At 31.7% G+C, this 18,706-nt stretch overlaps 1 protein-coding gene across 1 annotated transcript; it reads right to left on the reverse strand.

Annotated features, from left to right (window-relative positions):
- Positions 1-390: 390 nt before the first annotated feature.
- rdh12l (retinol dehydrogenase 12, like) lies at positions 391-9,294 on the reverse strand. Its single transcript, NM_001009912.2, is given in 7 exon segments — positions 391-815; positions 3,712-3,904; positions 6,243-6,452; positions 6,738-6,842; positions 7,974-8,129; positions 8,758-8,870; positions 9,164-9,294. Coding segments are annotated over 7 exon segments (894 nt in total). The 5' UTR covers positions 9,178-9,294; the 3' UTR covers positions 391-712.
- Between the last annotated feature and the right edge of the window lie 9,412 nt (positions 9,295-18,706).

The raw sequence follows: 18,706 nt of genomic DNA on the forward strand, positions 1-18,706 counted from the left end.
ACTGTAATATTAATTTTTTTTGTTATTATTATTATTATTACTATTATTATTATTATTAATGGTAAAAGTAATAACAAGTACTGACCAGCAATAATGACTGGAGTAATAATTTCATTTGAAACTACATACAATATGTAATAAGTAAATATTTAATATATATATATTTTAATTATATTCAATAAATGCCTCCTTGATAAACAGAAATAAATTATTCAATAGAATTAATAATAATAGAAAAAACGACCCCTAACTTTTGAACGTTAGTGTGTGTGCTTGTAAAACACATTTTAGTTTTGATATTTCTTCAACATTTACACTAAAAGATAATTATACACAACACACAAATCCATTCATACTGTCAAGAAAATGAATCTGAAATGGAAACGTTCTTTTTTTTGAGTCATACAAAAGTATTTATTGCAAATGTTTAATTAAAAGTATTCAAAAATACATGAAATACACAGAAGTCTAAATTCGCAGTGCAATAAAATGTACCTGAAGTTTTGTTTATGAAATGAACTCACTCAGACCAAAATATACATTATAAATTGTGCATAATATTTTAAGCCCATCCTATGGGTTTATCATTAGTAGTCTATTTATTAGAGAATGTTTAAGAATGAATAAACTATTAGTATTTCTGTTTTGACTGATTGGTCAGTCTCGAGCAGACGTAAATAATGCTTAAATCATGATCAGAATAGAAAAGTTCTCATTCCCATGTGATGTTGAGCATCCTGCAGCTGAGCTCCCAGAGCCGCTGAGCCACTTCATCATCCATCGCAGCCTTCGCAGCTTTAGCAGGAGCACAGTCACTGAGAGAGAGAGAGCAGAAAACCATTAAAACAACACACACACACACACACACACTGCAGCCCAACACGTGAAAAGTGAATGAGTGAGAAATAAATAAATAAAAATAAATGCATATGACACATGCATGCACGGACTCACACATCTATCTATCTATCTATCTATCTATCTATCTATCTATCTATCTATCTATCTATCTATCTATCTATCTATCTATCTATCTATCTATCTATCTATCTATCTATCTATCTATCTATCGATAGATAGATAGATAAATGTTACAATAGAAAAATAGTCATACAGTACATGACTAAATAAGACTGCTATATTGTATTTTCACTGTAAATGTATTAATTTATTAATATTTTTTATTTATATTTTATTCTTTTCAAAATTAACTTATTTGTTTTCTGATTAGTTTATTTATTTTTATTTATATGTAAAGGTTTTTATTTTGTAGATAAAGTGTATGTTTAATTATATATATATACACACACACACACACACACACACACACACACACACACACACACACACATTTAATCAGAATTATTAGCTCCCTTTTGAATTATTATTTTTTTTAATATTTCCCAAATGATGTTTAACAGAACAAGGAAATTTTCACAGTATGTCTGATAATACTTTTTATTCCGGAAAAAGTCTTATTTGTTTCATTTCGGTTAGAATAAAAGCAGTTTTTAATTTTTAAAAAAATATTTTTGGGACAAAATTATTAGCCCCTTTAAGCTATTTTTTTTTTCGATAATCTACAGAACAAACCATCGTTATACAATAACTTGCCTAATTACCCTAACCTGCCTAGTTCACCTTATTAACCTAGTTAAGCCTTTAAATATCACTTTAAGCTGTATAGAAGTGTCTTGAAAAATATCAATTAAAATATTATTTACTGTCATTATGTCAAAGATAAAATAAATCAGTTATTAGAAATAAATTTTTAAAACTATTATGCTTAGAAATGTGCTTGGGAACAATCTTCCCTCCATTAAACAGAAATTGGTGAAAAAAATAAACTAAATAAAATAAAATATTTTTTCTCCAGAAGAAAAAATATTATCAGACATACTGTGAAAATTTCCTTGCTCTGTTAAAAATAATTTGGGAAATATAAAAAAAAAAATAGTAAAATCAAAAGGGGGCTAATAATTCTGACTTCAACTGTATATATATATATATATATATATATATATATATATATATATATATATATATATATATATATATATATATATATATATATATATATATATATATACTCAAACATTAATGCATCAAAACAATAAATAGAAAAATAAAGAAATTCATAAAAGTTTAAAAGAAACACCTCAAATGTACATCAGATGCTTTCTGTATATGACTGAAAAAAACTGAAAACTAAATAAAAAGCCCAAAATGTAAAAACCGATAGGTTGGTTTTGTGTCTCACCTTAAATAACATATTTATCAGCAGTAACTGTATTCCTGCATGATAATGATACTCAATTAAAAGATAATATAATGTGACCTATTGGACTTTCATGTATTTATGCTGTACTTTGTGTAGGTGGAGGCTCAAGCTGTTGTAACATGCATTCAGTGATGGGTAAAAATTATTACTACAATCATAAAGCCCTAAAGATTTTAATCTTTAAACAAATATAAAATAGAAATACAAAATACTTTCACATTACTTTCCTTAAAAATGAAGTAACAGATTTAATTATTTTTTTACTCAACCAACAATGCACTGAAGCTACATAATAAACGCCTCCATTTCCATGTTACAGACTGAAAAGTAACAAATAAATCCAAGCGAAAATAATTAAATATAGAAATTAATAAATGCAGTAAAAACCGGAAAAAATATACATAAAATAGATCAATCGAAAAATTTATTAATAAAAGTTTAAATAAAACACTTGCAATGGATTTTGGATACTTTATTATTATTATTTTTTTAAGTTTTGGGTAAAAAAATAATGTATTACAATCCTAAAGACCTAAGATCTTGATCTCTAAAAATCTAAAGTACATAAAACAATGCAAAAATAACATGACATATACTTTCACATTACTTATCTTAGAGTAACTAAGAAACATATTTATTATTATTAATTTATTTTTTACTCAACCAATAATGCACTAAAGCTACATAAAACCTGCTTTCCTAATTTCCATGTAAAGTATTGAAAAGTAAAAAGAAATCCAAGCAAAAAATAAATGAATACAGAAATGAATAAATACTGTAATAAAAAATAAAAAAATAAAAAAATAAATGAATACAGAAATGAATAAATACTGTAATAAAAAAAATAAAAATAAATAAATAAACAACTATATAAACAAATAAATAAATCAAAAAATAAATGAATACAGAAATGAATAAATACTGTAATAAATAAATAAATAAATAACTATATAAACAAATAAATAAATAAAAAAATAAATGGGAAAATAAATAAACAATAAAAGTTGAAAATAAAGCATCCAAATGCTTTATTTTCAACTTTTATTAATTATTTATTCATTCATTTATTCATTTTCAGCTTAGTCCCAATAGTAATCTGGGGTCGCCACAGCGGAATGAACCGCCAACTTATCCAGCATATGTTTTATGCAGCGGATGCCCTTCCAGCTGCAACTCAGTACTGTGAAACATCCATACACACTCATTCACACACTTACATACAGACAATTTAGTTTATCCAATTCACCTGGACTGTAGGGGAAAGCTGGAGCACCCAGAGGAAACCCACGCCAACACGGGGAGAACATGCAAACTCCACAAAGAAATGCCAACTGACCCAGCCGGGACTCGAACCAGTGACCTTCTTGCTGTGAGGCTAGAGTGCTAACCACTAACCACTAAGTGCAATATAAAGAAGACATTTTAATAACCTGTAATATTTGCCGCTCTCTGTCTGCAGTTCTGGATCGACAGCGCAGTAGATGGAGGTCTGAGCTCCCTGCACTGATGTCTTGGTGAAAGGCTTTGTGAACCACATGACGGCTTGTTGAGGTTTACTCAAGTGCCTCCACAGGTCAGTCTGAACCACACCCGGATGAAGAGAGTATGCTGTTACTCCAGTACCTGAACCACACACACACACACACACACACACACACACACACACACACACACACACACACACACACACACACACACACACACACACACATCATGAGCATTATTATCTGGGAAGTTTAATATACAATAGCGCACAACCTAGAACAGGGCCAACAATTATGCATCTGTGAAAATGTCATCGATATCATTAATATAAATGTACAGTTGAAGGCAGAATAATTAGCCCTCCTAAATTATTAGCCCCCTGTATGTTCCCCCCCCCCCAATTTCTGTTTAGCTGAAAGATTTTTTTTCAACACATTTCTAAACATAATAATTTTAACAACTCATTTCTAATAACTGGTATCTTTTCCATGATGACAGTAAATAATATTTGACCAGATATTTTTCAAAATACTAGTTTTCAGTCTAAAGTGACATTTAAAGACTTAATTAGGTTAAATAGGCAAGTTAGTGTAATTAGGCAAGTCATTGTTTAATGATGGTTCGTTCTGTTGACGATTGAAAAAAATATATATCTTGCTTAAGGGGGCTAATAATTTTGACCTTACAATGCTTATTAAAAAATGTAAACTGCTTTTATTCTAACAGAAATAAAACAAATAAGACTTTCTCCAGAAGAAAAAGTATTATAGGAATCACTGTGAGAATTTCCTTGCTTTTTAAAAAAAATGAAATCACAGGAGGGTAAATAATTTGACTTCAACTGTATGTTTTAATGTACTTTGTAGGATTTTTGTATTTTATAATTCTGTATTTTGTATTATAAAGTGTATTAACTGGGATTATTTTAGCAACGTTCATTATATATTTGGAATAGAAAAAAAATTAAATGGATATTTTAATTTAATAGAAATAAAATAAAACTTAAATGAAATGGAAAAACAAGAAAAAAAGCTGATGATACAGAAACTAAAATCTAATTGACTGGCTGACTTTATTTATATTTTATAATGTTTTGTTTGACTTCTACTAAATTGATATTTACTGGGATTGTTTTAGCTTTAATTGTCATATCAGTGAAATAGAATATTGGAAGCTTAAATATAATATATGATAAGGTTAAATCAAACATCAATCTAACATTTTATAGAATCATTTTTCTAAACTATAAAGTTGGTTTAGATGAATAATGTGATTATTTTCACATCGATCATCGTTTTGGAATTGAAAAGTGGCAAGTTAAATGATGCAAATGCCACACATTAGTATGAAACTTATATATAATTTATATACATTTAGAAATTAGAGATTAATCAAAAAAAATATTCATCTGTTAACTAACATTTGATATATTTCATCAATTTTACTCAGATTATTGTATCTTCAATCTAGCTAAATAACCTAATTTAAAATAATATAAACAAATGCACAAAAATGTTCAGGGCCAAATTTTATATATATATATATAAATATATATATATATATATATATATATATATATATATATATATATATATATATATATATATATATATATATATATATATATAAWATATATATATATATATATATATATATATATTTTATATATATATATATAAAACCGGTTTTAACCTGCTATCTAAAATTGTAAATATATTAAACTACTCTTACACAGCATTTTAAACAAAACAAATCACAACCTGTATAGTACAGTAACTTTTAAATTGTATACTTTTCACACAAATACAGAAATAAAAGAATAATATTTTTGTTTTATTTATATTTACTATATTTTGATATTTAATGTGAAAATGAATATTCTTGAGCACATTATATACAGTTGAAGTCAGAATTATTCGCCCCCCTTTGAATTAATTTTATTTGTTTTAAATATTTCCCAAATGATGTTTAACAGGACAAGGAATTTTTCACAGTATGTCTGATAATATTTTATCTTCTGGAGAAAGTTTTATTTGTTTTATTTCAGCAAGAATAAAAGAGTTTTTAATTTTTTGAACACAATTTTAAGGTCAAAATTATTAGTCCCTTTCAGCTATATTTCCTTTCGCTAGTCTACAGAACAAACCATCGTTATACAATAACTAGCCTAATTACCCTAACCTACCTAGTGAACCTAATTAACCTAGTTAAGCCTTTAAATGTCTCTTTAAGCTGTATAAAAGTGTCTTGAAAAATATCTAGACAAATACTACTTACAGTCATCATGGCAAAGATCAAATAAATCAGTTATTAGAGTTGAGTTATTAAAACTATTGTGTTTATAAATGTTGAAAAAAAAATCTGCTCTCCGTTAAACAGAAATTGTAGAAATAAATGAAACAGGGTGGCTAATAATTCTGACTCCAACTGTATGTATATCACATTATTTCTGTAAATATCAAATTCAGAAACTGACCTTCTAGTCTTTTGGCCAGGGAGCGAGTGAACAGAACGTTTGCCAGTTTGCTCTGACAGTAGGCTTTCTGTTTATCATAATTCTTCTCACTGTTGATGTCCTCTAGGTTTATGGTCCCCCATTGATGTGCTGTGGACGAGACATTAATGATCCTCGCTGGCGCTGATCTCTTTATCAAATCCAATAACAGGTACGTCAGCAGGAAGTGACCTACAGGAAGAAGAACAGCTCTGCTGTATCACGACTTGCACTAAAAAAATTATGTTTGCTGTTTGTTCAAATTACTTATTTAAAATCAGCTGAAACAACTAAATTCTTAAGCTTTTTGGGGCACAATTTATTTGTTTTATGTTGAATCCAATTAAACTTGTAAAGTTAACATAAGTTAACTTAATTCCTTCATGTTGTCCTAACACAAATCGATTGTGTAACACCCAGCAATTTTTACAATTTCTCTTAGGTTTGCTTTGTTTTAGAAAATTGACATGTGCTTACCCATGTGATTCACTCCTATTTGCATTTCAAAACCATCGGCTGTCTTTCCGTAAGGACAAACCATCACACCGGCGTTGTTGATTAAGATGTTGACTTGTTTCTCCTCTGAAAGACAATACAGATGCATCTATGTTTCCATCCAAAAATGCGAATAAACTTTATGCGCAAAACTGGATTATCGCATAAAAGTTGTGCGAATGAAGCATCGTTTCCATCCAACGAGTCAAAGCGAACAAAATCGTCACTTCCTGATTATCTGGCACCAAATATCAACAGTAAAAACTGCATTTGCAGCAGTTGGAGATGCTGCATCAATCTTTTCTAAATGATTGCGCCTCAGAAGACAATCCTGACAAGCAGTGAGCGCACAGTGGTGTTTGAAGGTGTCAGACGCGGAGCACAGGCGCTCTTGATTCTGGAGGTCATTAACAATATAATAACATTAATACTGAAATGGTAAGGCAGTTTATAATGACCAAAACAACATTTCAGATGTTTTATAATGTGCTCAGCCTGACGTTTTATCCATTCACACACATTTTAAGCATCACATGATCTCTTTCAACAAAATCACATGACCTTTTTTAATGCGCATGCTGGAGTTTGTGCGGTAAAAGTGTTTCCATCGCAGTTTATGCGCATCTTTTCTTATCGAATAAAAAGTTTATCCTACCCAGTTAGGCGCATAAGTTTTTTATGCGCATTTTCAAAATGTATGCGCATCATGGCGTTTCCATCAACTATTTTTTTTAAGCGCATTTGCAAAATGCGCATAAAATAGGTGGATGGAAACATAGTGTGCTATATGGAGTTATGGGCAAAATTATTTGCACCCTTGGTAAAATATATGCACATTTAGATTCTTGTGCACATGAAACAGTCAAAAACAACAACCAATCTTTCTGTGAAATAAAATCATTTTAATCAGAAATAAGTAAAGAATAATTGATGGCACGAAGCAGACTGGCCGTTACACCATTTGTGTGCATTATCTTCTAATAAGTCAATAAACAAGTGTCAAAGTGTTAAAAAAAAACTATCAAATGATGAGATTTTCACTCATTTTATATTGTTTTATTTCAATGAAAAGATATTTTTGTGTGTTGTTAAATGAAATAAATCAGCATAAACAATACTTTTTTCACAGCCTTCTTTGCTCTTATTATTACCAAGGTTGCAGATAATTTTAAACATGACTGGACGTAATTTAACATTAACACATGCAGGTGATCTCACCTTTGTTGATTTTCTCTGCAAATCCTCGGATTGATTTGGAGTCTGAAAGGTCAAGACTGCTAATAAAAACATCCTGGTTTCCAGAAGAATCTTTAACTTCCTTTAGCGCTGCTTCAGCTTTCTCCATATCTCTGCATGCCATGATGATTCGTGCTCCTGAGAAAAGCAAAAAGACAATATTCTTCCATCTGATCATATATTAATATAACATCATGGTAAAATATGGTTGCCTACCTCCAGTGTGCAATTTATACACTGACGATAGGGGGGTGGTGGGGGGTTCAACTTTTTATAAGTAGTTCGGTAATCCATGCTTCAGTGAATCAAATTTATGAATGTATTCAAATTACTTTAATAATTAATAATTAATTTATTAATAAAATGTATATGTTTTCAGTGTTTTGAAGTATATTTAGTGACTATTGTTGAGGTTACTGTAGGTCAAGTTACTTAAGATGTCTATTACTTAAGATGTCTATCGGTGCTCTAGAAGTGCCAGTTTCAGACTGTTGAATGATATTTTTCCTACCATTGTTGGCGCAATTGAATGCATCACAGTGGTATGAACCTTTATGGGGGGGGGGGGGGGGGGGGGGGGGGGTTGTATATCTATATTATGAATTTTTAATTATTAATACTTAAGAAAGCTATTCCTTACTATTAATGGGCTGCCCCCCCCCCTCCCGTCCCCCATACACCTTTTTTGATGTCCTTCAGGGGGGATCAAGCGTTAATTAGGGGGGTCAATCCCCCCAAACCCCCCTGTAATTTGCACACTGCCTACCTCTCTTTGCCAGGTCAATAGCTGTCTCTTTTCCAATTCCAGTATTGGCTCCAGTAATTAAAACGGTTTTACCGTCAAGTCTGGCAGCAGATGACCAGGAACAAAACATATTTCTGAGGAGAAAGCATAAAGATAATGCAATAATTGTTCTCATATTGCGCAACTTATCAAACGGGCGTTGGTTTGATATGATTGAACTTGTTTTACATGTTCAGCGTATTTAATAAAACATAACCGTTGTTTATTACGATTATGTTCAGTCATATCTAGTTTGTAAAATCATCAAAATGTCTGAAATATTGAAAATCCTTTTACTTCACTTCCTCTGTACAGTAACTTGACAGGTTATTGGGTAATTAGTCAAGTGACATCTGTTGTAACGTGAAAAACATAAAACAGAGCTTACCTCATTGCTTGCATTTTGTTATGGGTTGTGCGCAGAAATAAATATATGAAAGTTTATGAAACAAATCAAATCGATCAACCAGAAAAACAAACTGAAAAAGCTCGCACTGTCATTGATGGGCGGGGTTATATGACGTATAATGATGTGATGTTATAGTTTGGGATTGGCCAAGGGCAAGAAACCCCGCCCTCAAATGGATGGAGATCGAAAAATAAATATATGTACATATTATATTTCGTTATAATTGTATATTAATTAATGACTTAATACGTTTTATGCTTATAAATTTAGTAAATGTCAACATTATACCTTAAGTGTAGGGGAAATTGAGAAAATGTATTTACATCTGAAATTGAATAAATGATGTGCTTCTTGGGTTTCACCATGAGATGTCAGTAGATACACGGTAAGAAAACAAGCTAGAGTCTACACTGATACATCTTCAACTTAAGCTTGTTATATTAATGCGTATTTATTGTATAAAATAGGTCTGATTATATCAGTAATTTAGGTAAGAATTTAAAAATTATTTAAATAACTAAAACTACGTGATAGCAAATTTGTAAAACCTATTGGCCTGCAGTTTCAAGGGTTGTGGCAAATTATAAAGATTATAAAAAAAAAAATCACAAAATCTTTGAACAAGTGCTCAGCCAAACAAAAATAAATACAAAACTAACATAAAACGCTTTGGTGTTGCCAACTTTTTATATTAGTAGAGTATAAAGATTAGAAATTACAACATTATTTTGTGGATTTTCCGGGCATCTGCTGTGTAAAATATATGCTGAAATAGTTGGCAGTTCATTCCACTGTGGCTACCTGTGAAATAGCGACTTAGCCAAAGGGAAATGAATGAATGAATATTTTGTGGATGCACTGTGATGCTTAAATATGACCTGGGACCACAAAAGCTGCCTCTTGTTGCAGAGGTATAAAATTAGTAAGAGCCAAAATTACATTGTATGGTCCAAATTTCAAAAAATTATCACAAATATGGTCAAACTGTAATTTTCACTTTGCATTCAAATTATTGACTGTTAAATGATTTTTTGTTTGCCAAAAAAATCAATAGAATAATAAGTAAAAACCATGTTCTATGAAGATATTTGGTAAATTACTGTAAATCTAAGAAAATCCCCTTTTTATCATGTATTGCCAATAACTAAGTTTATTATTAATAATAACATTATTATTATTGATAAATAATAATAATTAAGGTGGTTTTCTAAGTATTAAGATTTTTTGAACCATCAAATTTCTGATTTTTTAGAAGTTATATTTTGGCCTAATATTGTCCCGTCTTAGCCAAGTCTACATCAGTGGAAAATAATTAATTGGGCATTCGGGTAATGTAAAAATCTAAATTTAAAAAAAAAATAAATATGCATCAAATGAATTAAGTGACTAAGCCAAAGGGAAATGAATGAATGAATGAATGAATGAATGAATGAATGAATGAATGAATGAATGAATGAATGAATGAATGACTCTTGTTCTAATGTCTGACAATATTGTTTGGAATATATAACTGTTGCTCAATAAATTATATTTTAGTCATTTAAATTGAAAGGTCTTTTTGTTGCTAAGAAAAAACTAAATTATGGTAATATATGAAAAATGAGGGTATAGTAAACTTTTATTGTTTTGATGATAGAAATCTCTTTTTGTCTTTGACCTGCTTGTAAAACATTAAAGGGAAAATTTACATTTACTGCACACTCAAGTGATTCTTAACTTTTATGAGTTTCTTTCTTCTGTTGAACACAAAACAAGATATTATGAAGAATGCTGTAAATCTGCAGCCATTGATATCCAGAAGGAATAAAACACACTGCCTGACAAAAGTCTTGTCACCTATCCAGGTTTTAGGAACAACAAATAATAACTTAACTTCCAGTTGATCATTTGGTATCAGAAGTGGCTAATATGAAAGGCAAAGGCCTCTAGAGGCTTATTTTACCTAAACAAAAATGATCATGCCTTGTTTTTGTATTATTTAATTAGAATAGAAAGGTCTGACTTTGCTTTGACAAAAGTCTTGTCTCTTAACAGAAATAATGTACATAGAATATAATGTCATGCTGCAGTGAAGAAAGAATTAATATAGTGTATGACTCCCATGAGCTTGTAGGACTGCATCCATACATCTCTGCAGTGTCTCAAATCACTTATTAATAAAGTCATCTGGAATGGCAAAGAAAGTGTTCTTGCAGGACTCCCAGAGTTCATCAAGATTCTTTAAATTCATCTTCAATGCCTCCTCCTTCATCTTACCCCAGACATGCTCAATAATGTTCATGTCTGGTGACTGGGCTGGACAATCCTGGAGCACCTTGACCTTCTTTCAGGATCTTTGATGTGGGGGCAGAAGTATGAGAAGGAAAGCTATCTTGCTGAAGAATTTGTCCTCTCCTGTGGTTTGTAACATAATGGGCAGCACAAATGTCTTGATACCTCAATGCCATCCACTCTGCAGATCTCTCGCACACCCCCATACTGAATGGAACCCCAAACCATGATTTTTCCTTCACTAAACTTGATTTCTGTAAGAATCTTTGGTCCATGAGGGTTCCAGTAGTTCTTCTGCAGTGTTTGTGATGATTGGGATGTTGTTCAACAGATGATTCATCAGAAAAATCTACTTTCTGCCACTTTCCCAAATGATCAGCTAGAACACAAGTTATTATTTATTGCTCTTACAACTGGGATTGACGACAAGACTTTTGTCAGCTAGTGTACTACTATGGAAGTCAATGGCTGGAGGTTTCCAACATTCTTCAGAATATCCTCTCTTTATTCAGAAGAAGACAGAAATTGAAACACGTTTGGAACAAGTGGAGAATGAGTTAATTATTACAATTGTTTTATTGTTGAGTGAACTCTTTAAATAGTCATATTCTGTGACAAACGAACATGTATATTTGCAGCTTTTCTAGGTATCTCAATAAAAGTAAAGCATTTTGTTAAAGAGATAAACATTTTTTTCTGCGGATAAGATTTGCAAAAAAAAAACAAAAAAAAAAAAAACATGTCATGCCCCAGTTTATTTCTCAAACTTTCCTGAAAGTGTCAAAAGGTTGTCATTTTCCTGCATCACATATATTTTTAGCTTCTACACAATCTCTCTCTCTCTCTCTCTCTCTCTCCCTCTCTCTCTCTCTCTCTCTCTCTCTCTAACCCACCCACTCAATCTGTCAGGCTGTGAAGGCGAGATTTCAACTGTAATGCAGTTTCTCAAGAACAGCACTACTGCAGAAATTGCTCTCAAACATTCCCCAACGCATCTCTGGATGAAAATAGCCTGACATGTCTAACATGCCCAACTGCAAAGTTTCTTGTCTTGTAGTGACGTCCTTATTAGCAATTCAGCATTCGTGTGAATGCAGTGAATATGCACTAATATGCATCTAACGTGCAGATAAATAAGTACACCCTCTTTGAAAATGATTTTTATCCATTTCTCATTAAAAACAAACAATATATTATGACATGCACTTTCCGGCCACTTTGTTAGGTACACCAGTCCAACTGCTCGTCAGACCAATCACATGGCAGCAACTCAATGCATTTAGGCATGTAGAAATGGTCAAGATGATCTGCTGCTGTTCAAACCGACATCAGAATGGGGAAGAAAGGTGATTTAAGTGACTTTAACCAGGCATGGTTGTTGGTGCCAGACTAACGTCAGGATAACGCACCATGTCATAAAGCACGAATCATCTCAGACTGGTTTTTTGAACATGACAATGAGTTCACTGTACTCAAATAGCCTTCACAGTCACCAGAGCTCAATCCAATAGAGCACCTTTGGGATGTGGTGGAACGGGAGATTGGCATCATGGATGTGCAGCCGACAAATCTGCCGCAACTGCGTGATGCTATCATGTCAATATGGACCATGAGAAATATTTCCAGTAACTTGTTCAATCTATGCCATAAATATTAAGGGAGTTCTAAAGGGAAGGGGCCCAACCCAATAGTTGTAAGATGTACCTAATGAAGTGGCTGGTGAGTGCATGTATTATTAAATCCAGTAAAATAAGTGTTTGGTCACCTAACATCAGTAGAAAGAGGTCAAATGAGGTGTTGCAAAAAAGAGTAATTTCAGCTAAATGTATTATTTGTATGATTCTCTTTATATATCCTATTTATTAACATTTTATTTAATGTCCCTTATATTCATTTTGGTATAGGCTTTGCACTCAGCAGCTGTTTTGTTTGATTAGTTCCAGTTTGGGCTTTGATATTGACTAATGAAAGATCTACAGCATCCTATAGAACAGGGGTGTCCAAACTTGGTCCTGGAGGGCCGGTGTCCCACAAAGTTTAGTTCCAACCCCAATCAGACACACCACAAGCTAATCAAGCTAGGCTTTCTAGAAACATCCTTGCAGGTGTGTTCAGGCAATTTAGAGCTCACATCTGCAGGACACCGGGCATCCAGGACCGAGTTTGGACACCCCTGCTATCGAAGGTATTAATGCAAGGTTTAGATCTGTAAGGGGTGTCCTCATTTATGTTGGAGACTAACAGGCCTACATAATGCACTAGAGGGCAGTGTGATCTTTTAAAATATCGGCATTTTTCCAGCCTTATTTATGACGACATTTATTAGTGATTTACGAAGTCATTCAGTACCTACTTGGGTGCTAACATGCGCTAAAAATGTTTATGACATCTTCAATTTTAACACCTGAAAGCACAAACACAGGGGCATCTGATCTGAAACAGGAAGTGCGCTGTCAGCCATCAGATGATAGTGTGTAAGTAAACATTTCCTTCCCCGGTATGAAACAGGACAGACACTGAAAGGGCTATAATTAAATCCTCTCAGATTAACACTACGCTGACACATGAAGACCGAACTTTAACTTTATTTCCAACGAACAAACACTCCACAATAGATTTTGACTAGTTTTTTGATTTACAAGTTTATGAGCTGTCGTCAAAACATGTATCACTGAAGGCCTTTCTCACAGACTGTCAAAACGACTCACTGAGCAGGTTTAGTTTCATGTAATGATTAGGGGGTCAATAACACATGCGAGCAGACGCTTAGAAAATTATAACGTTAGGCCTCCAAAACATTCACTCGGTCCTTCCCTGTTCTTGAAAAACGAATGATACCTTCGAGGTTTAGCGTAGTAGCCTGAAGGTAAAACAGCCTTGCCTCGAAGAATAACCCGTCTGTCTGGCTTTACTGGAAATTGATTTAAGTTTCTCGGCTTAGTCACAATCTGTGTCAGTATTAAAAAAAAAAAAAGCTAGACAGAGAGAAAACGTAGACAGAGAGAAAATATTGCTTTCAAAGAACTCAAAATCAAAAAACAAATCTCTGGAATTGAATTATTCCATACTACATTTTAGGGTAGTCTTTCTGAGTTAGAATATGACATTAATGTTAAACATTAGATTTGCCCATGTATGACCAAAAATTGGTTTGAAACAACTCAGCATTTAATTGAGGTAAAGCTGGTTTTATATTCACACATTCGGTGACAGCTCCCTATATGGTAGGCTACATTGAATATTTGGTCTGAAATCACATGTAAATATGACTTCAAAACAACATTAGCACTATTTAATTGACTGTGAACAATTTGTATAGTCATTGGCTGCTGAAGTGATTTCGCTATTTTGCATTTGCAATGAATAGGAGAAAGACCAAACGTGTAAACTTTTAACTATGATTGAATTTGTATTCACTGTAAAAAGTTTCACTTGGTTAAACTTACAAACTCAAGATCACCAGCTGCCTTGAAAATGTGAGTCAACTCAACTTAAAGATTCTTTGTTTAATCTTAAGATGTTGAGTTTGACAATATGTTTAACTGCTCAACATCTTAAGTTGAAACAAAGAAGTTGAGTTAAATCACATTTTCAAGGCAGCTGATGAATTTGAGTTCGAAAGTTTACATTTTACAGTGTTCTGATACTGCTTTTTTGGCGATAATAAATATGAGTTGTCGCCATTAATTCATCTTACAAAACTATACCAGCTGAAGTATCACCATACCAAGTAGTATTGCAATACTGTAGTTCATAACTCAAATTATAAAGAAAATTGTCAGAAATACTATATTTTACATCTTATAATAGGTCTTGAATTTAATTAATAATTCCCTTATTATTAAAAAATGTATTATTTGCACGTAACTTCACCTAAAATTAATTCTTTTTGTTTATTTTGTAGATAACAGATGAACAAAAAATACATTAACATAAAGATAAACTATACCAAATTAAATTTGTTACAAAAGAGCATTTTCCCAACAAAATTAGGCTATATGAAGTGGTCAAAAATTGTTTTAATGTTCCCTGTTGCTATTCTGGGTTTTAGATCTACTATTTGTTTTTGTTTTTTTGTCTTATCGGGTAACAATCCAAGTTAATCCAAAATTTCACTTTGTGTGTCGCTCTTTTTAAGAGATTTGTTTGTTGTTGCCAATAGCTACAAAATGATATTGAGAGGAACAGGAATGAACCGATTTAGATGTGCGTTTGAAACGACAGAAAACTTGCAACCTTAAAGCGCTCCACAAACTATTAAAATAAAATGGTCTATTGTTGCACAAATGTGTGAGCATTTAGTGAGTTTTCCACATCCAACATTATGTATTGTAGATAGACTGTAATGACGATACTACTGTTTACAAGCTACAGTGGCGCCACCAGTATTTTGGAGCCATAGTATCGTGATACTATAGTACTGGTAAACTGTGCAATCCTAATATAAAGTGTACTGTTTGCACGTTTTGACTCCTGCAACGGGTCATATGCGCGATATACTTGCTGCAAAAGTATAATGCTATTTCTTGAAACAATATTTTGTGCAAGAATAAATATATAAATAGAAATAAATCTCTCCAATAACAGAGAATGTACTGGCATTACCCCATTAACTTGTTTTTAGCATAATTTACAACAGTATCTTGTTTAAAATGTCTAAAAATGTCAATAGAATTCACTTGCACATTTTTTAATATCGAAAAAAGAAATTGAGGTATCATGGTGCACTTTTAAAGCCTAATGCTATAGAAAACACCTGAAAATTCAGTCTGATCTCATGAGAAAACTTAATTATTTTACGTTTTGCCATTTTAGTGGCTAATTCGTGCGAGTTCAGTCGAACGAAAATGTACGATTTTAAAAAGGAGGCGTGGCACCTAACCCCACCCCTAAACCCAACCGTCAGTGGGGAAATTTGTATTAAATTGTATGAATTAGATCGTACGAATTCATCCGAATTAGCTACTAAATCAAAAAATTATGAATTGCCGTGAGATTGTGTTGAAAAATTAGTATATGGGCTAGGCGTGGGCCGGTATAAGATTTTTATGATAACCTTGAATAAAAAATCACAGTTTCACGGTATCCCAGTATTGTGGTTACTGCTCTAAAAATAAATTCTTTTTAAATGTCTGTGTAAAAAAACAAAACCTTTTTTCCCCTTTGAAAACGATATATTTTGAAAGATTTATAATATTTTTGGAGGAGTAAACATGTCAGAATATCGTGGTATACCTTGAACACGGTCATCGTCCCATGCCTAAGGGCAACTGTTAATTATTTTAAACAGTATTTATTTTACATTTATCATTCTTCTCTCTTATCATCCTTATTGTATCAATGCATACTTGCATTTATTTCTCTGTAAAGAATTCTTTTGCGTCTGGTATGAGCAAAATCTCAGTGTTTACACTTCAGTCGTGCATGAAGACGCTTGTATGTTTCTCACTCCTTCTCAATACCTTGATGATTGACGTTCATTGAAATCGCACGCTCTCACCCTTGAGTTCACATTTTTCTTGAGAATTTATGGTGAAAGTGGGGGTTGGTCCCTATTACAACATTTTTTACAGAAACCCCTGCTCACACAGTATTGAAATGGCCATGTTAAATTTAGTTAAAAGAACCTGAATTAAATTAAGAGTTGTTCTGTACTGTTTTTTTTCACTATATTTATTATTTTTTAGAAAACAGGATCTTTCACAAACATGTTGCTTTTGATGGAAATAGATTATTGGCTTTGCCAGAAGTCTCCCGAGGACTCCTTATTGCTCTTCCATTGCTCAGGAGGCTTAACTGAATTATTAATTAGTTTTCATTGAAGTCATTCCTTTGGAAAATGACATGAATTTTGTCATAATAAGAGTATAAAGCTTATATTAATGTATTTGTTTTTCTAAATTTATTATTAAATAATGTATTAAATTTATGTTATTGTTAATTTAATAAGAAAAGTGTGAGTTTACTTTGATCACCAAGGTTATTTGTTTGATCAAAACATTTATAAATTAATAAGTAATTGATTTTAATTTGATTTTTAAATGCAGTTTATTCCTGTGAGGCAAAGCTAAATCATTAATCCAGTCTTCAATGTCAGACAATCCTTCAGAAATCACTTTAATATGACGATTTGCTGCTCAAGAACTGTTATTATTAAGGCTGCACAATACTGGAAATATTTTTTATTTTACGGTATATATTGCGACATGAATGCAATTTCACCAGAGGACATATAATATTTAATATTAGATAAATATTATTTAATAAATCATATTTAATATTTCTATTTGGGAAAGAATTTATAATGTTAGAGTGATTGGTATGATACTGCAGTAAGAGTGCATCTCCATAAAATCTATTAAACAGTCTTTAAATATTGAGGTCTCCTGACACATTTTCATTGTGGTCTGCATTTGCATGTGTTGTATTTTCATGCATCACAATCTATAAATACAATCAAGTAAAAGATGCAATTGAAATAAAATGTTTTATCGTTTTCTGAGTCTAACAGTATTCAAGTACAGTAACTGAATGATAAAACTAGAAATAATTCAATAAAATTAATTGTGGTTAATTTAAAAGATGGAAAGATTTTGAAAGTTTTCGATTGCAGGCATCTTTTGAAACACTTAAAAACGTAAAAAGATTAAGCTTGATCTATTTAATTTTATGGATATATGAAAAAAACAACATATATAATAAAATAATTATAAATCCTAGTGAATCTATACGCTTATCAGTTGCCGAAAATACAGCAACTTTTTTTTTTAAAGATACAGTCACTGTTTTTTTTCCTCTCGTGTCATATACACATCCCAGATGATCACATTGCCATCTATGCTGAAACGATATATTGTGCAGCCCTAGTTAGTACTATCATCAATGCTGAAAGCTATTTTCATCTATGGAAAATAGAAATCATTCTGACATTATAAATGTCTATATTAATACATTCGGGTAATTTAATGAATCCTTAGAAAATAAAAGTACAAACGTCTTTAAAAGATGAAATGATTGTCAAAGTTTTCGATTTCAGGCATCTTTTGAAACACTTAAAAACGTAAAAAGATTAAGCTTGATCTATTTAATTTTATGGATATATGAAAAAAACAACATATATAATAAAATAATTTTAAATCCTAGTGAATCTATACGCTTATCGGTTGACGAAAATACAGCAACTTTTTTTTAAAGATATAGTCACTGTTTTTTTTTCCTCTCATGTCATATACACATCCCAGATGATCACAT

This window comes from Danio rerio, chromosome 24, assembly GCF_049306965.1.
Source record: "Danio rerio strain Tuebingen ecotype United States chromosome 24, GRCz12tu, whole genome shotgun sequence".
Taxonomy (NCBI): domain Eukaryota; kingdom Metazoa; phylum Chordata; class Actinopteri; order Cypriniformes; family Danionidae; genus Danio; species Danio rerio.